At 43.0% G+C, this 20,733-nt stretch overlaps 1 protein-coding gene across 1 annotated transcript in view; it reads left to right on the top strand.

The window, feature by feature from the left end:
• The window catches only part of PNISR (PNN interacting serine and arginine rich protein), a 55,831-nt gene that overhangs the window by 18,219 nt on the left and 16,879 nt on the right, over positions 1–20,733 (top strand). The window contains exons 2-5 of the mRNA XM_073626985.1: positions 7,496–7,613; positions 7,754–7,942; positions 15,521–15,753; positions 15,881–16,061. Coding sequence (XP_073483086.1) covers positions 7,526–7,613; positions 7,754–7,942; positions 15,521–15,753; positions 15,881–16,061 — 691 coding nt within the window. The 5' untranslated portion in view covers positions 7,496–7,525. The remainder of the gene's footprint in view (positions 1–7,495; positions 7,614–7,753; positions 7,943–15,520; positions 15,754–15,880; positions 16,062–20,733) is intronic.

Genomic DNA, 20,733 nt, shown 5'->3' with positions numbered 1-20,733 from the left:
GATAACGATTCTTGATGATTAATTGTGCAGCTCTATTTTGCCGCGATTTTACTGTGCTTATGGCAGGGTGGATTTGATTTAAATCGCTAGTAAAAAGGCTTGATTTAACCACCTCAGCCCTGGAAGGATTTACCCCCTTAATGACAGGCCATTTTTTGCAAAACAGCAGTGCGTCGCTTTAACTGACAAGTGCGACTTTTACAAAAACAAAATTGATGTCTTTTTTTCCCCACAAATAGAGCTTTCTTTTGGTGGTATTTGATTACCTCTGCGGTTTTTATTTTTTGTGCTATAAATAAAAAAAAAAAAGCGACAATTTTGGAAAAAAAAATTATATTTTTACTTTCTGCTATAATACATATCCAAAAAACAAATGTATTCTTCTACATATTTTTGGTTAAATAAAAAACGTATATTGATTGGTTTGCGCAAAAGTTATAGCGGCTACAAAATAGAGGATAGATTTAGGGACTTTTAATTTGTTTTTACTGGTAATGGCGGCGATCTGCGATTTTTAGCGAGACTGCAACATTGTGGCGGATAAATCTGACCTTAAGTGACACTTTTTGGGGACCAGTGGCACCAATACAGTGATCAGTGCTATAAAAAAATGCACTGATCGATGTATACATGACACTAGCAGGTAAAGGTTAACACTGGGGGGGTTAACTGTTCTCTCCGTGTGTTCTTACTGTGTGGGGGATGGGCCCACTGGGACAACACATAGATCGCTGTTCCTGATTACTAGGAACAGCCGCTCTGTGTTGTCCCCTGTCAAAACGGGGATCTGCCTTGTTTACATAGGCAGATCCCTGTTCTGCCTCTCTGTACAGTGATCATGGGTGGCCGGTGAACATAGTGTCCGTGGCACCCGTGCACACCCACAGTAGCTAATGCATGAAACGACATACAGGTACGTCATTTCGTGTAGTCGTGCCGCCCTGCCGCAGTATATGTGCATTCCAGAAGTGGTTAAATCAACTCGATTTAATTCATAATTTTTAAAGAGCAACTGTCACCTGTGTACTGCAGCAGCTCTCTCTGACCCGCTGTTGACTTACTGGCAGTACCATTCACTTTAATGGGACGGCTGCTGATGCGGCAGTGACACAACAAGATAAGGGACCTGGCGGGTGCAGGTGAGTGGATGCTGGCTAACAGGCGCTGCCATGATGGATCTGAAATGACAGTTGCTCTTTAACCACTTGCTGACCAGCTCACGCCGATATACGTCGGCAGAATGGCACGGGTGTGCAAAACCACGTACCCGTGTGGCACTCCATCCGACTCGATGTCCACCGGTGGCCCCCAATCGTGGCATGGAGAGGCAGAACGGAGAGATGCAAACAAGACAGTTTCCTGTTCTGCCTAGCAACATGACAGGGATCTACTGCTCCCAGTGATCGGGAACATGATCTCTGTCATGTTCTAGTGAGCCCATCCCCCCCCCTACAGTTAGAACACACTTAACCCCTTGATCGCCCCCTAGTTTTAATCCCTTCCCTACCAGTGACAGTTACACAATAATCAGTGCATTTTTATAGCACTGATCGCTGTATAAATGTCAATGGTCATAAAAACGTGTCAAGTGTCCGATCTGTCCGCTGCAATGTCACAGTCACAATAAAAATTGCAGATCGTCACCATTACTAATTTAAAAAAAAAAAAAAATAATGCCATAAATCTATCCCCTATTTTGTAGACGCGATAACTTTTGCGCAAACCAATCAATATACGCTTGGGGGTTTTTTTTTTTTTTTTTACCAAAAATATCTAGAAGCATACATATTGGCCTAAACTGAGGAAGACATTTAGTTTTTTGGGATGTTTGGATTTGTATTATAGCAAAAAGTAAAAAATATTGCATTTATTTTCAAAAAATAAAAACCGCAAAGGTGATCAAATACCACCAAAAGCTATATTTGTGGGGAAAAAAGGACATCAATTTTGTTTGGGTACAACGTTGCATGACCGCGCAATTATCAGTTAAAGCGACGCAGTGCCGTATCGCAAAAAGGGCTTGGTCAGGAAGGGGGTAGATCCTTTCCGGGGCTGAAGTGGTTAAATGTAAGGACTCATTCCTGCTGGTAGTTTGAATCTTTATTATATTTCAAACAAAATGAAGGTTTCCTATTTAGAATAATAAGCTGTCAGGTTAGTAAAATAGCGATATCAGAACCAATTCAATCATACAGTTTGCTGTGTACATAGATTTGCAAAACAATGGGATAAAGGAATGTTTCTGAACTTTGTTTTATCTCATGGTTACTATGACATTGTGTGAATGCATCAATTCAGTGCATGTTATCTCAGCTTGCATTGCTTGGATTCAATGATTTTACCAAAAATGTAAATATTGCAGAATATACAGCCTTGTGCTACATAACTAAGCTCCATTTCATGCTGATTAAACTAAATTAGTATTGTAGTTTTTTATTTAAGATATCTTTAGATTTTTTTACTCCAATAACATTTTAGTAAAAGAAATTTGATAAAAATCAAAAAAATACGCTTTAAATATCCTTTTTTTTTTTTTTTTTTATCCACCTGGCTTATGGTGTGCTTTTCATAGGTCATGTGACTCAAAAACGCAACACAGGTGCATTATTGATGCGTTCTTGCTGTGTCTTCAGTGCATTTCAACGGTGGGGGATGGTGCATTTTTTTTTTTTTTTTTTGTTTCTTTTCAAAAAATGTTTGCAAATGAGTAATTTTTCTTCAAAGATTTTCAAAGATTGGGCCAAGATTTATGCTGCTACATATCGTTTTGGTGAAAATAAACCAAATTTGTGTATATTATTTAGTTATTAGTCTACACGCTATGGTGTCAGTCATTAAACATTGATCACACCTGATGTACTGACGGCCTATCTAATTTCTTGAAACACTAACAAGCCAGGACCGTACAAATACCCCCAAATGACCCCCTTTTGGACAGTAGACAGTCCAAAGTATTTCGTAAGAGGAATTGAGTTTTTTGGAAGTTGTAATTTTTTCCCACAATTCTTGGGAAAATTATGAATTTTTTTTTTTTTTTACACAAAATTGTCATATTAAAAAGTCATTTCTCACACACAGCATATGCATACTTGCAACTATACCCCAAAACACATTTTGCTACTGGCGATACCACATGCGTGAGACTTTTACACAGCCTGGTCACATACAGAGGCCCAACATCTAAGTAGCACCTCCCAGGTGTTCTAGGAGCATAAATTACACACATAATTTTCTGACTACCTATCATATTTTTGAAGGCCCCGGAGCACCAGGACAATGGAAAGGCCCACAAAATGACCCCATTGTGGAAAGCAAACCCCCAGCATATATTCTGTGATGCAATATGAGTCTTTTGAACTTGTATTTTGTTTTCCATCAGTTTTTGGAAAACATTGAAAGAAAATGAAAACTTATTATTTTTTTTACACAAAGTTGTCAATTTATAGGATATTTGTAACACATAGCATGTACATGGCAAAAATTGCACCCCAAAATACATTCTAATACTCCTCCTGAGTACGCGATACCACACGTGTGAGACTTTTACACAGCCTGGCCAAGAGCCCCAACATCCAAGAAGCATCATCGGGTGTTGTAGTGACATAAATTACATATCTAATTTCCTTGCAACCTATCACATTTTTTAAGGCCCTTCACATTTCTAACACATAGGATGTACATACCAATTACACCCCAAAATACATTCTGCTAAGCAAAGGGTAAACAAAAGATTACCTGTGGTTTTAGTAGTGCAGTGGTCCACAGAGGAGAGCATTGGTCCAGGCAGCCGACAGGGATGTGGTCAGTGACAGGAATTGTCCAGACAGCAACAAAAGCAATTGTCCAGGCAGCAGGCAAAGATATAGTCAGTACAGCCAAAGTATTGGTCCAGGCAGCAGGAAGGACATCAAGCTTAGGGCCTCGGTCAGGAAAGAATTGGTGACAGGGGTAGAGGCTTCTCCCACCCAAATCTTTTTGAATTCTCTTTTCTCCAAACCCTGTTCTGGGAATTACAAAACCCAGAGTAAACCAAAAACTGGTGTTCTCTGCTCAAAACACTTGCTGAAGCCCCTCACATATGTGACACTCATATGTACTACAGTAGCAGGGCAAAAGATCAATTGAAGCATGGAAGCAAAAAACATGGTCGATTAACATGCCAATGTCAGTGCACGTGGAAGGCAGAAGTGTGGTTTAGAAACCATCAATACAGTAGGCAGAGGCATTGTGGGTAAACAGGCTGGGGTCAGTTAAAGTGGAAGTAAACCCTCCTTTTGTTTTCAGCCAAGGAAGCTGCCATCTTGGCCCCTGTTTAATCTGCAACTGCCATGATGCTGCACATGTGATTAGTTATGACACCAGCCATTGGATAGTTTGACAGTTTGGTTGAGAGCACAACAACAGTTGTATTCCCGCCACGTGCCAGAAATGTAACTGTTTTTTAAACAGTTTAATGGATGGGTTTACTTCTGCTTTAATGTGGAAGGTAGAAACGTGGTAGCAGGAAATGATCCGCACAGGTATTTGAAATGGGGAAATGGCAGGATGTTGAAATTAAGGGGGCTAATATCTGAGGGATGTGTGATAACGTCTGAAGTATTCTCCGATGCATAAGCCAGGTTGGGAGGGACATTGGGGACAATGATAACTGGTATCTCTTCTAACTCCTTTGCTGCATACACATTTCTTTTGGCATCTTCTTCCCGGTTCTGTGGGGGGAATGTTTTCTGGAAAACTTTGCTCATGAAGTATGCTTCCTGAGGGGGATCCTTGCTGGTAGATCAGGGCAGTGACAATTTCTTTAATATATTTGAGGAAGGTGCTGAGTATTTCTGTTGACTTTTGATAAATGATGTACAAATTCTACATGGCCATATGAAAGAGATAAAATGCAACTTTTTTTATAGCAGAAACTGGACTTTTGTGTTGAGATAGGGCTGTAGCATCTGGTCATTTAAATCCCCCCCCCCCGAACTGATTATAATCGTGTATGTCTTTGGGCTTTACAATGGGACTGCATCTTCCGTGAATCTCCACAGAGGTGTCATCGTGGATGGTGGATAGGGCGTAAACATATGTCTTGTCCCTCCACTTCTTGGCCAACATTTCCTTATTTCTCACACTTGCGGATTTTCCCCTTTGTACTTTAAATTTAAATTTCGTTTTTTCTGGTGGTACCGCAAGCCAATGTTTTTTCACAGTACAGGTGGCGGAAAAGGGGCAAACTCGTTTAATAATTGTCAACGCAGATATGATGACCTTTTTTTGAGCAGGGGGTATGCCAGGTCCCAGACAATTTTTCTGCTGGTTCCGATGTGCATTGGGCACTCAGGGGGCTGGAGCTGGGAGTCTTTGTCTTCGTACACACAGAAGGGCATGCACATATCCGGTGGCTTTTTCACATAGTTTGTTGAGTTTTAATCTGTACCTGTACCGCTTACTGGGAATATATTGTTTGAATTGCAGCCGGCAAGTGAAGTGGACAAAGGGATTCGTCCACACAAATGCTTTGTTCTGGGACATTTCAGCAAATCACTTGGAAAAAGAATTTATTAATGGGCGTATTTTATATAATTTATCATGGTTGGGATAATCTCGGGGAAGGCAATGTGAATTATTGAAATGCAGGAAGTGCATATCATAGGACATGACAGCAGAAAAAATCGGCATGGGGGTGGGTGGACCAGTAGGCATGCACGCACTTTGTTTTTCTTTGTAAGCCCCATATTCAACGTAAGGCCCAAAACCAATTTTAACTTGTCCACTTGGAGACATCGCCAATGAAACATATGGATGTAGGACAAATTGGGGTTAGTGGCAATATGTTGCTCTAAAAAAATAATGTTTGGTCCACCATGTACTGCAGCAAATCTTGAGGAAAAAATAATCTAATTCAGAAAAATTATGAATGTTGGGCTGCACACCTGGCTGTGCAGTGAAAGGGGGAATTGTAGCTGACCCTGAGCTGAAAGGCAGTCATAATGGGTTTGCCAGGGCATTGGGAAGGTAGGTTTGGGCCCGTATTCTTCGGGTCTGGTGCATTATTCCAGGGCTGGTACTGGGCTCTTCTTCCTTGGTTCTAGCTCCGTTTAGTGTTGGTGCCCTTGGGGTGTATGGTGCTACTGGTTGTAGGCAGGTCTTTGGACTGTTTCCTCCTCTGATTCGGTCCCCGGTCCACTACTCTCTACTGGCTCGTATTTAGAATTGGATGGTGAGAGCTCCCCGCTGCTCTCATCATCCGACTTAGTAAGGATTATATATGCCGCCTCAGGTGTAAAATATCTTTTGGGCATGGCGGCTGATGTGAAGCTGTGATAGGTACACTGCTGATGGGCGGCAGTGACACTGATTAGGCTACACTAATGGGCTGCGACAGATACGCTGATGGGCTGTGTGACAGGTCCAGTGATGACAGGTTCTCTTTATTGGGAGGGAGAATGTGGTGCACAGTAATGTGAAAAAAAAAAAAAACTTGTTCTCCAATTCTCCTTACACGATTGGTATGTGAGGAGAAGAAGCTGGGTACAGCTAGTGACTGCTCTTGTGTTTTACAGTTGTGACCGGCTGTGATTGGACACAGCCGATTACATGGCAAATGTGGTTTAACCTGATCCGAGGGACACGCCTCTTCCCTGATCGACAAACATAAGCGGCGCATCCTGAAGGACCTCATATGATGACTGATCTATCGCCCGACCGTTAATCTGCTATAGGCCGGGTGGGATCTGGTTAAAGAGATGCTTTTTTTTTTTTTTAAAGCTTTTCTTGCGCTAAAGGTGCTGATAATGGATGACAATAAATTCATGTTGATTTAAATTCATGAAATATATATATGTGTGTGTGTATGTGTGTGTGTATATATATATATATATATATATATATATATATATATATATATATATATATATATATATATATATAATAAAATGTATGTATTAAAAAATCCCTCCTGCCCTTAAAAGCATTCAAAACACCAAGATCAGTGCTTTTGAATGCGCTCCATTTTTTAAAAAAAATGTCGGTGTTGACATCCGGGTAAACTAGAGGTGATGTCAGGTCATAGTGGACAGCCAAACAAAACTGGTCAGCCCCTAGGATTGCTTTTTACAAAAGAGCGGTGACAGTGCCAACCAAATAGAATGCTCCTAAATGTACCTCCTTATGGGTACGTTTTGGAGATTAAGCTGAGGGGATTTCTAAGCCCCAGACCAGTGATGCAGCTATACCAGGGCTCATGATGAGAGTTTGCCACGCTCCAGGTCTATTTTTAGGTTTTTTTTTTCCAATAAAAACCCATCGCGATTCAGCCCATGTGTATGGCAGCTGGTCTGAGAGAAATGTGTGTGTGTGTGTGTGTGTGTGTGTATAATATATATGAGAGAGGATACAAAAATACATTTATTCTAATGTCATTCCTACTAGTACTAATTTCTAAATGTATTTGTGTTCTGAATACAGAGTGTGACTAAACAGGGATAATTTTGTCTGGTTACAGGTGGAGTGGTTACTGCAAGGTGTGGCAGATATGTGGGATCAAGGTGGACAGCCTTGGCAGCAATGGCCACTCAATCAGCAGCAGTGGATGGAATCCTTTCAGCATCAACAAGATCCAAGTGAGTATCACTTAGGAGATCTAAATGGAAGTGAGTACCTGTATTGTTGCCCTGTACTTTGTATGCAATTTGTGTTGTATCAGTGTGCCTCAAGTTCATGATTACCGTTCTTCTGTTTTACTTAATTTTTTTTTTATTAGGTCAGATAGATTGGGCAGCATTAGCCCAAGCTTGGATCGCTCAGCGTGAAGCTACGGGTCAAGTGGTGGAGCCACAAGGCATGATTCCCAATGGGCAGGACCTACCACCTCCAGTTCCACAAATGGAACCTGTTCCCAACAACCATAATTTTCCAAATGATCCAAATTTTAATCGAATGTGGCAGCCAGGTAACAGCTAGGTTGCTAGTTAATTTTTTATTTTATAGTTGGTTGTATGTATATGCAAAACGCATCTTGAATAGCTGTGTTATGTACCTAAAGTGAACCTATTGGGGTCTAATAAGCATCTTGAGTACTACTCAAATGTCTGCATTAAAGTGGTTGTAAACCCTTACTTATACCCAGTGAAGTGACTGGCCTCAGGTGATATAGAGTTGAATCAAACTGGTATAACTTATGTAGGAGGATTTATCTGCAGTCTTCTTTTCTCTAAACCTGTTTGAAGTCCAGAATTAGATATTAAATAGAGCTGACATTACACTCTGGAGAGCTCTGAGAGCTGATTGGACGGAAGGGACAACACCCCCTTTCACACAGGAACAGAGCTGAGGCTGTTAATCAGCTGGAGGTCCCTCCCTGTCACCATTTTTTTTTTTTTTTGTTGTCAAGAAAACTTGTCAGAAGTAATTCACGCTAATAGCAGATAAATAGAGTAGCAGACAGAAATGACACTTATTGCTCTGGAGTGAGACAAGTACACACTATAGAGGGATATACTTTATTCATATTTCATGTCTGAGGTTTTCAACCTTTTTAAAGTGAATGTAAACCCTGATTATGAACTTCTGTTATTTGCTACCCTTTGATCTGTAATAGCTTGTTCACAATTGACTAAATTACTAATGCTTAACAAACACTCTTATAGCGTTAGACTCGTGTTAATGAGCTATAGTATGGGCGTTAGACTGGCGTTTTACAAGCGTTAATGAGAAGGTAAAAATGCTCCCCAAACCCCCTATGGGCAGTTTTGAAGCATTTGATGAGCTTTAAGGCGCGTTAGAACCGCTCCACAAACGCCTAATCCATTACAGGAAATAAACAAATCTTAACACACCGCAACTGCCTGCCAGAGCATTTGCAAAGTATTACCATAGACTTCAATGGGCGGCGTTGAAATGCTTCAAACGCCTCCTGACTTGACACACAATGCTAACGCTTCATGCTTTGATAGTGTGAACAGCACTATGTGCTATCCATTGTATCATTTGCATAAGTGTTTGCGGGGTGTTTTTAATGCCTCCAAAACGCCTGCTTTTAATGCCAGTGTGAACTTAGCCTTAAATATACAATTAAGTGTTTTGCTACAGTAGATCTGCTCGAGAAGTGCAAAAAATTATCCATTGGTCATGTCAGAAATGCAGAGCTGTCATGTGTACAGTTCCTGAGTCTTTTTAGCCCTCTCAGTTCTAACATTGGGTTACAGAATTATTAATGTCTGATATAGAGATAAAGGGCCATTGAGTAGTTTTGTTTAATTAAAAGACAACTGGGCAGGGCTGTCACCATTCAGTCCCCAAAACTGATGTTTTGTCAGCCCATAAAATGTCAGTGCATTTCTGACAGATCAAAGGGTTTTTTTTTTTGTACTTGCATTATTATTAAATAGATAAAACATGGCAAAATGCAGAAATGTACTGTTTTTGTATGTACGGTACCTTGAGAAAATATTTAACCCTTTCATGACTAAGCCTATTTTTGAAATTTGGTGTTTACAAGTTAAAATCCGTATTTTTTGCTAGAAAATTACTTGGAGTTCCCAAACATTATATATATTTTTTTAGCAGAGAATCTAGAGAATAAAATGGCGATTGTTGCAATATTTTTTATCACACGGTATTTGTGTAGCGGTGTTTTAAACGCAAATTTTTGGAAAAGGGACACTTTCATGAATTTTAAAAAATCCAAACAGTAAAGTTACCCCAATTTTTTTGTATAATGTGAAAGATGATGTTACGCCAAGTAAATAGATACCAAACATGTCACCCTTTATAATTGCACGCACTCGTGGAATGGCGACAAACTACGGTACCTATGAATTTCCATAGGCGACGCTTTAAAATTTTTTTATGATTACCAGGTTTAAGTTACAGAGGAGGTCTAGGGCTAGAATTATTGCTCTCGCTCTGACAATCGCGGCGATACCTCACATGTGTGATTTGAACACCGTTTACATATGCGGGCGCGACTTCCGTATGCGTTTTCTTCGCTGCGCGAGCTCGCGGGGACAGGGGCACTTTAAAAAAATTTTTTTTTTTTTAATTTATTTTATTTATTTTTTTACTTTATAAATTGTGTTTTAAAAAAAATATTTTTTTTACTTTTATTGCTGTCACAAGGAATGGAAACATCCCTTGTGACAGTAATAGGTGGTGACAGGTACTCTTTATGGAGGGATGGGGGGTCTAAAAGACCCCCCATCCCTCCTTTACACTTCAAAGTATTCAGATCGCCAAAAACGGCGATTCTGAATACTGTGTACTTTTTAAAATTCGGCGCCATTGGCAGCTGAGTAAACGGGTGCTTCCGCGTTTACAACCAAGCCGCCCACAGCTTCGTTCCAGCCCGCCCCCAGCCGCCGAAGGCACAGAATCAGACACCGGGCCTCCCGATCGCACGCTCCCGATCCCGCTCCTCCGGTATAACAACCGAGCGGCTTTTAGCCGCATCGGTTGTTATACTCGGGTAGCCGATCGCCCGCTGTAAACAACGGTACCGGGATGATGCCTGCAGCTGCGGGCATCATCCCGGTATAACCCCGGAAAGCCGAGTACGCATATCTGCGTACGGTCGGCGGGAAGGGGTTATACCCCTTGAAATTTTCCACAATTGTCATGTTACAACCAAAAACATAAATGTATTTTATTGGGATTTTATGTGATAGATCAACACAAAGTGACACACAATTGTGAAGTGAAAGGAAAATTATAAATGGTTTTCAATTTTTTTTACAAATATCTGAAAAGTGTGGCGTGCATTTGTATTCAGCCCCCTTTACTCTGATACCCCTAACTAAAATCTAATGGAACCTATTGCCTTCAGAAGTCACCTAATTAGTAAATAGAGTCCACCTGTGTGTAATTTAATCTCAGTATAAATACAACTGTTCTGTGAAGCCCTCAGCGGTTTGCTAGAAAACCTTAGTGATAAACAGCATCATGAATGCCAAGGAACACACCATACAGTTCAGGGATAAAGTTGTGGAGAAGTTTAAAGCAAGATTAGGTTATAAAAAAATATTCCAAGCTTTGAACATTTCACGGAGCACTGTTCAATCCATCATCCGAAAATGGAAAGACTGCAAACCTACCAAGACCTGGCCGACCACCTAAGAGCCCATTCACGCAGGGGCTCTTCCAGCGCGACTTTGGGAGGCAACTTGGACACTACTTAAGTATGAATCACAGCGTGACTTGGGGCGACTTCAGCGCAACTTACAAAATGACTTGAAGTCGCCTCCAGAACAGGGAACTGAACATACCAGGCTCTTAGGTCTGGTATGGATGTTAAGAGGTACCCCTTACGCCGAAAAAAGGGTGTGGGGGTCCCCCCCAAAATCCATACCAGACCCTTATCCGAGCACACAGCCCGGCCAGTCAGGAAAGGGGGTGGGGACGAGCGAGAGCCCCCCCCCCCCTGAACCGTACCAGGCCGCATGCCCTCAACATAGGGGGGGGGTGCTTTGGGGAAGGGGGGCGTCCTGTGGCCCATCTCCCCAAAGCACCTTGTCCCCATGTTGATGAGGACAAGGGCCTCTTCCTGACAACCCTGGCCGTTGGTTGTCGGGGTCTGCGGGCGGGGGGCTTATCGGAATCCAGGAGCCCCTTTAATAAGGGAGCCCCCACCCTATGTGAATGAGTATGGGGTACATCGTACCCCTACCTATTCATCTGGGGGGGAAAAAGTGTCAATAGAAAAAAACACACTACACAGGTTTTTTAAAGTAATTTATTACGCAGCTCCGGGGTCTTCTTCCGACTTCTCCACTCTCTCCGGCCTCTTCTCCCGGTGTCCGGTTATTCTGCCGGGCTCCTCCGCTATCTTCTGCTCTTTTGCTAGCAGTGGCCCGGTCTTCTCCATCGTCTTCTTCCCTCTTCTCTTCTTCTGATGTTGACACAACGCTCTCTCCCGCTGTAATGCCGTGTGCACGGTGCGCAACGACTTATATAGGCATGGGGCGTGGTCACCGGGTGAGGTCATCCAGTAGGGGTGCAACGGATCAAAAAACTCACGGTTCGGATCGCTCGGATCAGGAGTCAAGGTTCGGATCATTTTCGGATCAAAAAAAAAAAAATCTCCCCCACTGTAATATCCACGTCATCTCCCCCACTGTAATATCTGCAATCTCCCCCACTGTAATAATATATTGGCAGGGTGTTGGCAGAGTATTGGCAGGGTATGGCAGAGTATTGGCACTGCTGCCATCTGATCTCTCCCCACCACTGTACAGATTAGTACACAGAGGGCTGAGAGGAACCGGCGTCATGACATGACGCCTTTTTGTTTACAAGTGATCGCTCCGTCATTTGTCAGAGCGATCACGTGGTAAACGGCCGCCGGGTGTACCAAGATGGCCGCCGCTCCGGAGCTAGGCCTAAGCCACGGCCTTTCCTAAGGCCGAGGCGGGAGCGCACTTGTGCCGATCCGAACAGGCTGAACCGTTCGGATCAGTGACGATCCGTTGCACCCCTATCACCCAGTGACCCCGCCCCTTTTGACGTCACATTCCCATCATGCCCCGGGACTGTGGCGTCATAAGGGGCAGGGTCACTGGCATGGGGGGGGGGGGGGGGTCGCTCATCCCCACCCCCTTTCCTGACCGGCCGGGCTGCGTGCTCGGATAAGGGTCTGGTATGGATTTGGGGGGGACCCCCACGCCGTTTTTCCGGCATAAGGGGTTCCCCTTAAAATCCATACCCGACCTAAGGGCCTGGTATGCTCTTGGAGGGGAACGCATGCCGGTTTTGTATTTAAAATTTGGCGTGGAGTTCCTCCTCATGATTCATACTGTAAAGTTGCCTCACTATGAGCGGGGATCCTACTTGGAGGCGACTTCCATTGAAATCAATGGGTTCAAGTTGCTTAGAAGTCGGATGGAAGTAGTACAGGAACCTTTTCTGAAGTCGGAGTGACTGCAGTAGTGTGCATTAAGATGGATCCATTCACTTACTTTGATTTTTTCATGTAGCGCGACTAGGGGCGAGTTGAAGTGGGATCCAAAGTTGCCCCTGTGTAAATGGAGTCTTAACTGACAGGCTGGGCAAGGAAAGCATTACTCAGAGAAGCAGCCAGGAGGCCCATGGTCACTGTGGAGGAGCAGGTGGGAGAATCTGTCCTCAGAACAACTATTAGTCGTGCACTCCAGTGGCTCTCAACCCTGTCCTCAAGTACCCCCAACAGGCCATGTTTGAAGATTTTCCTTTATCTTGCACAAGTGCTTTAAATCAGAGTCAATGGCTTGGTATTTTGGACAGCTATTTTATCTAAGAGAAATTCACAAAACATGGCCTGTAGTGGGTATTTGAGGACAGGGTTGAGAACTACTGGTGCGCTCCACAAATCTAGTCTTTATGGAGGAGTGGCAAGAAGAAAGCCATAAGAAAGTCCTGTGTGCGCAAAGCTATTTGGGCGACACAGCAAACATGTGGAAGAAGGTGCTCTGGTCAGTTGAGACCAAACTGTAACTTTTTGGCCTAAAAACAAAACTCTGTGTGGCAGAAAACTAACACTGTACTTCACCCTGAACACACCATCCCCACCGTGAAACTTGGTGGTGGTAGCATCATGTTGTGGGGATGCGTTTCTTCAGCAGGGACAGGGAAGCTGGTCAGAGTTGATGGGAAGATGGGTGGAGCCAAATACAGGGCAATCTTAGAAGAAAACCTGTTATGCCACGTACACACAATCCTTTTTGCCGTCGGAATAAACTCTGAAGGTTTCTCCGACGGAATTCCATTCAAGCAGTCTTGCCTACGCACGGTCAAACCAAAGTCCTACCGTCCTGATGAGGTGACGTACAGCACGTACGACGGGACTAGAAAAAGGAAGTTCAGTAGCCAATAGCTTCCGTCTCGTACTTGCTTCAGAGCATGCGTAGTTTTTGGCCTGTCGGAACAGCATACAGACGAGCAGTTTTCCAGATAGAAATTGGTTCTGTCGGAAATATTTAGAACCTGTTCTATTTCTAGGTCCGTCAGAATTTTTGAAAAATGGTGATCGTTGCAATATTGCAATATATTATGTCATGCTGTATTTGTGCAGTGGTCTTTCAAACGCAATTTTTGGGGGAAAAATGCACTTTAATGAATAAAAAAGAAAAGTCAGTAAAGTTAGCCCAATTTTTTCTATAATGTGAAAGATGATGTTATGTCAAGTAAATAGACACCTAACATGTCATGCTTTAAAATTGCGCACGCTCGTGGAATGGCAACAAACTACGGTACTGAAAAATCTCCATAAGCGGGCTTTAAAAAATTTTACAGGTTACCTGTTTAGAGTTCCAGGGGAGGTCTTGTGCTAGAATTATTGCTCTCTCTCGATTGAGGCCATACCTCACATGTGTGGTTTGAACACCAGTTACATATGCTCGAGCGACTTGTGTAGCTTTTGTGCAAGAGCACAAAGGGATGGGGTGCTTTTTTAAATTTCTTTTTTTTTTTTTATCACTTTTATTACTATTAAAAGGAATGTACACATCCCTTGTAATAGAAATAAGCATAACAGGTAATCTTTATTGAGAGATCTGGGGTCAAAAAGACCTCAGATCTCTCATTGACCCTTTAAAAGCAAAAAAAGAACATTTTGCCTTTAACAGAAAAAACATCAGCTCCTTAAGCCCGAGAGACGTTGCCCCAGTCCTTCTAGGTGGGCATAGAGCCGAGTGGGGTTATCTTGCCTTTACTCAACTTCCTGCCCAGGCAGCTGAGGGATCGGGTCGGCTCTGGGCTTGCCAACGGCTCCAGTAAGCTTGGAGACGACGGGGAAGCGGTGGGAGGGGGCAACTCTCTCGCCACCTCTAAAAGTGATCCTGTGGTAATTCTGCCGCTGGGACCAGTTTTATCAGACGCAGAATCGCCCACAGTACAAAATAATATCGGGATATGGCAGCGCACTGCTGCCATAACAACGGTATTTACCATCAAGTATTGATGTAAATGTGTACTGTGGGTGGTCGGCGTGTGTGTGTCTTCTGCATTCAAATCTTGCTTGTTTGGCTTTTTTTTTTTTTTTTTTTTGTTTCCTTCCCTTACATAAAGTTCCACTTTAAATCTTCCATTGAGTTGTGTCCTTCCTAGGCTGTATACAAGATATTAGCTCTTAGTTGAATTAGTAAAATACTCAACCCACCCATTCAGCTTCAAATTACTGATCTTTTATTGGCCAATGAGGTCCTAGTATTGGGCTGTTTGACTTTATTATCAACTTGGGCAGAAATCAAGGCCACGTGTAAAGTAAGAATATGAAATTCAGGGCCTTCATAAGTGCACATACATTTATTTTGGGGGTGTAATTTGCATTTGCGCTGCAAGATTCCTGTACTAAAACAGTATATGAGACATTTTGAAGGCTTGATAGGTTCAATGTAAATCTGGCTGATTTGTATTATTAATGCATGCTGTATTATATAGGGAATGCAGTATTTTAAGTAATGCTTTATACATGTAATAAATCCGGAGCATTGTCTTTCTCTAATGTTTTGGCCTGATGTGTATATCAAACATTTTTTTTTTCTCTCTGTATAAATACCAGAGTGGGGTGGAATGCATCATCAACCACCTCCACACCATCCTCCTCCAGAACAGCCATGGATTCCTCCTGTCCCTGGACCTATGGATATTGTCCCCCCATCTGAAGATAGTAATAGTCAGGACAGTGGTGATTTTTCCAATGACAATAGACACATGTTTAACCAGAACAATCATAACTTTGGAGGACCACCTGAAAACTTCCCCATGGGGCCAGGGAATCAATTTGATTACCAGGTGAGGAGAAATAATTCTGTTTGCAACTATTCTGTTAAGTTGTTCAAATTTCCTTTGTCTACAAATGGATAATAGCTTTGATCCTTGTTACATATTGTATCCCAAAATGCGTGCTTTTTCATCCTAGCATGGTTCCAGTGGATATGGGCCCCCTCAAGGTGGATTTCATCCACCATACTGGCAACAAGGCCCTCCTGGTCCTCCGGGTCCACCTGCTCCACCTCCAAATAGAAGGGAAAGACCTTCCTTCAGAGAGAGGCAACGCTCACCTGTGCCAATACCACCCAAACAAGAGCCTCTGCAAATTGGTAAGTTTAACCACTTGCTGACCACCTCCTTTAGCTTTACTGCTACAGTGCAGCTCGACTGCACTGGATCACATAAATATATGTGGTTTGCATTTCTGGGCAGGAGGCGTGAGCGCCCATCACACCCGGCTTTTCTGTCATTCGCTACAGCACAAGCTAATTAGTGTGTCCCGCCCAATGATTTATGGCTGGAACCCACTGATAGGCTGAGCAAATGACAGAAGAGAGCCCTGTACAAACTGCAACGATGTGCCATTCAATTTCTCGCTTATTGCTTAGTTAAAACAGTAAACATTGTTAGGTACACAGTTAACCCTTTGATCGCCCTAGATGTCAACCCCTCCCCAGCCAGTGTTATTAGTACACACAGATAGAGGTGATAGGCCTCTTGAAGGAGCAGCAGCTCCGAGCGCGTAGCCTTCAGAACCCTCCCTCGATGTTGCCCCTCCCCCTGGAGTGTATCCGGAAGTTTTCTGAATGACCTGTGACGTCACGCACCTCCCCTGTGCATTCCACGCCGGTCCCAGCTTCTCCCTGACGGCCGCAGGAAGAGATACAAGCTGCAAGTCTCCATCTGCAGCCCTACAACGCTGGTACCTGTTCCGGACTGGAAATCGAGGAAGATAACACTGCCTACTCACAGATGAGCCTTTTAATTTGTTTTTCCTGTAAGTGTTTACTTTTTATGTCATTAAAATCTTACATTAATACTGCACTCAGGTGGCGCTTCCTTTTCTCCACCCCCTCTTGCAGTGTTATTAGTACAGTGACCATGTATATCATTAGCACTGATCACTGCATTGGTGTCACTGTTGATGCCAGTCAGTCGTCATCCGTCCCCAACATCCTCCCCCACCCCCGCGCCGCATTAGGGTCAATATAAGTCACTGATCAATGTCATTACGAAGAATACATTTTGGCCTAAATTTATGAAGAAATTCGATATTTTTATTCTTTTATGTATTGGATATGTTTTATAGCAAAGTAAAAAAAAAAAATATATATATATATATATATATATATATATATATATATATATATATATATATATATATATATATATATATATATGGGACGGAAAGTATTCAGACCCCCTTAAATTTTTCACTCTTTGTTATATTGCAGCCATTTGCTAAAATCATTTAAGTTCATTTTTTTTCCTCATTAATGTACACACAGCACCCCCCCATATTGACAGAAAAACACAGAATTGTTGACATTTTTGCAGATTCCACTAAATACTGAGCAAAGGGTCTGAATACTTAGGACCATGTGATATTTCAGTTTTTCTTTTTTAATAAATCTGCAAAAATACAACAATTCTGTGTTTTTCTGTCAATATGGGGTGCTGTGTGTACATTAATGAGGAAAAAAATTAACTTAAATGATTTTAGCAAATGGCTGCAATATAACAGAGTGAAAAATTTTAGGGGGTCTGAATACTTTCCGTCCCCAGTGTGTGTGTGTGTGTATGTGTGTATGTGTGTGTGTGTGTGTGTGTGTGTATGTATATATATATATATATATATATATATATATATATATATATATATATATATATATATATATATGTATGTATATATTTATATTACACACTTCTTAATCGTACATCATGGGACACAGAGCCATAGTAATTACTACATGGGTTATAGGCCACCTTCAGGTGATGGACACTGGCCCCCCCCTACAGGAAGTAGCCTATATAACCCCTCCCACTACTCGGAGTACCTCAGTTTTTTTGCCAGTGTCTAAGGTGTTGACCACGAGTAAAGATGTGCTGTGCTCCACTGCATAGCTAGCCCCACTGCTGGAGCTAGCTATGCAGCCAGATCCATTCAAAGTGTCTTTTAAGGTTGAATTGAATGGTACCCGGGCCTCGTGGTGGAAGAAACAAGGTTTTTACATGTAATGCTTCTCTTTTTAGAGAGCTGGACCCTGGGATCCAGTGCTTTGGTGTTTTCAGCCATAAAGTTTTTACTGGCGGGGTCCTTTATGGGTCCAGGAGTGTGGGTTCCCTGAGGGTCCCCGGTTCCTGAAGGTTTGGTAACGGAGCCCACTGTGAGGGGTGAAGATTGGGTCTGTTGGTTTAACCACAGAAATCCCTGCAGTGGGAACGGTAAGTGGAGGTTTCTAAGGAATTTTTAAATTTTTCTTATGAAATGTCGCCTTTAAAAAAAAGTAAATGTTGTCATGTCTAAGAGTCACCACTGGGGGCTGTATAGGGAACGTACCTTGTCATGCTTTCTTCAAAGATCACGCTGTGTCAGCAGAAGCAGCAGGCTTCCCTCCGGCGAGCAGCTCAGACCTCCGGTAAGATTGGGGGGGGGATTTTTTTCCCACTAAAAACCCCCCACCTGGACAAAGCTCTCCCCCTCTCCCTGGATAGGGGAAAGCCAAAACAATCAGTGATGCTGCACCGTTTTTTTCACCGCCCCTGCACGGCGGCTTGTCACAGGTCTCCTTACAAAACCCCCACACACACGCCAATCCTGTCGGATTGGAGGCCCGCGCTCGCACAGGAAAACCCTCTTTTGAAGAGAGAGGGGCACGTTGTGGCTGAAGGGACGGGGCTTAGCGCGGCGTTGGCGTGCAGCAACGTCCAGCGTGGGAGTATATTTAAAAGCTCCATTTTTGCTGGCTGCAGATGTCGGAGGGACACAAGCAAAAAGGGGCATGTTAAGAGGTTAGTGACACAGGCATTCACACATTTACTAAAAGCATCAGGCTGAGCATTAATAGCAGTTGCTGGACTATTGCTCAAGCAGTGGATGCAATTACTTCTGGTTGTACCTCTGCATTTGTGCATCAGGCTATGGTCAGAAGGGGGGTTGAAACGCCCCCAAAAAAGGGCTACAAGGGTCTCCCTCAAGCTCTGGAAAGCCTACTCATCTCTACAATGGCATCCTCCCCAGAGGGGGTGGCTGGTCAGAGTGAGCATCGGGGCCATGAAATGTTTGCAACTGTTTTCAACACTGCAGCCCCTGTCTATATTACTAAAGAGGTTTTTTTCCTCAGCTATGATAGGATTGGAAAAAAGGTTAGTGGCTTTAATCGCATCCCAGTGTGGGACAGAATGCGACAGGTTCCCTTCCTTTACCCAGGACCCACAAACTGAGGAACTGGGGGCGGGAGAAGATGAATTCCCTCAAGGTGAGGCTGATGACTCCTCTTCTGAGGGGTCAAATGCGGGGGATCAGCTTCACTATCTAAGATTGATGGTGCAATTTCTTACTTAATGGTCCGCTCTACCTTTATGCTACCCTTAACTGAGTGTTTGGGTTCGCTAAAGCCTCCTCAAGCTGTGAAAGCCTTTCCTGTCCGTTCATTGCTGGAAAAGCTTATTGTATCTTAGTGGGATCACCCAGATAAGCATTTTTTTCCCCTCCTAAAAAGTTTTTTCACACTTTATCCTATGGGGGAAAAAATTCACCAAAGGTGGGGATACCAGCAATTGACGCTGCTATATCCTCTGTGAATAAAAGTTTGACTTGTCCGGCAGACAATGCTCAAATGCTTAGGGATCCAATGGATAAAAAGTTGGAATTCCTATTAAAAAAAACACTTTTTTCTCTGCCAGGTTGAGTGTTTCAGCCTGTGCTGACAGTAATTGGTCAATCTTTGAGAGACCAGTTAGATAGGTGCTCAAGGTTATCCTGTTCAGCAGGCCCAGGATCTGGCAAGCTACTAGCAGCTTTATGTTTGCAATAGTCACTATGAGAGATTCTATCCTTCAGGCCTTGCGCCTTTCGCTAAGCGCCATGCAAGAAGCTCCTGGCTAGTCTTCCTTTTTGCAGTGAAACGGCTGTCTGGGGATGAATTGGGTAATGCATCCAAAGAATTTCTAGTGGAAAAAGTACCCCTTTGCCATTTAAGGAAAAGAGTAAACGTATTTCATTTAAACGAGCTCCTTCTCCAGTGCCATGGGCATCAGCCTCCAGGCAGTCACGATGGCCTCTGCCATGAAGTTCAAGAGGTAATCCTCAGGGTCAACCCCAGGGATATAAGAAGTGTTGGGGGAGGAAACCTACAAAATACTAAAGCCTCCTTATGAGGAGGCACTCCCCGCTCACTCGAGTAGGGGGAATACCTCTGCAGTTCTCAAGGGTCTGGCAGGAAGAGTGTTGAGACAGATGAGGGACTTCCTCAATAGCTCCAGGGTACAAACTGGAGTTCCAAGAGTTCCCGTATCCTCATTTTTCTCAGATCAAACGTTCCTAAAGATCCAGAGAAAAAGAAGTCTTTCTTTCACGCATTGGACCATCTTTTGGCAAAAAAGTGATCATGGTGATCTCCATGAAAGAGCAGGGGTTGAGGTTTTGTTCAAACCTTTTTCACGGTGCCAAAACCAAATGGAGATGTCAAACCCATTCTGGATCTCAAAAATCTAAACTGGTTCCTGAATATCTTTTTTTTTTTTTTTTTTTTTTTTTTTGAATGGAGTCAATCCAATCAGTTGTCTCCATCCTACAAGGAGGAGAACTTCTGGCGTCAATCGACATCAAGGATGCATACCTCCATGTACCTATTTACCCAATCAATAGTAATATCTACTTTTCAAGGTAGAAAATCTTCATTTTCCGTTTATAGCTCAGCTTTTTGGTCTAGCTACTGCACCTTGAGTGTTTACAAAGCTTCTGGCTCCTCCTCTAGCCAGATTAAGGGCCCAAGGTAT

This window comes from Aquarana catesbeiana, linkage group LG04, assembly GCF_042186555.1.
Source record: "Aquarana catesbeiana isolate 2022-GZ linkage group LG04, ASM4218655v1, whole genome shotgun sequence".
In the NCBI taxonomy this organism is placed as follows: Eukaryota; Metazoa; Chordata; class Amphibia; order Anura; family Ranidae; genus Aquarana; species Aquarana catesbeiana.
The sequence above is the reverse complement of the archived record's forward strand: the minus strand, read 5'-3'. Positions and strand labels throughout refer to the sequence as shown.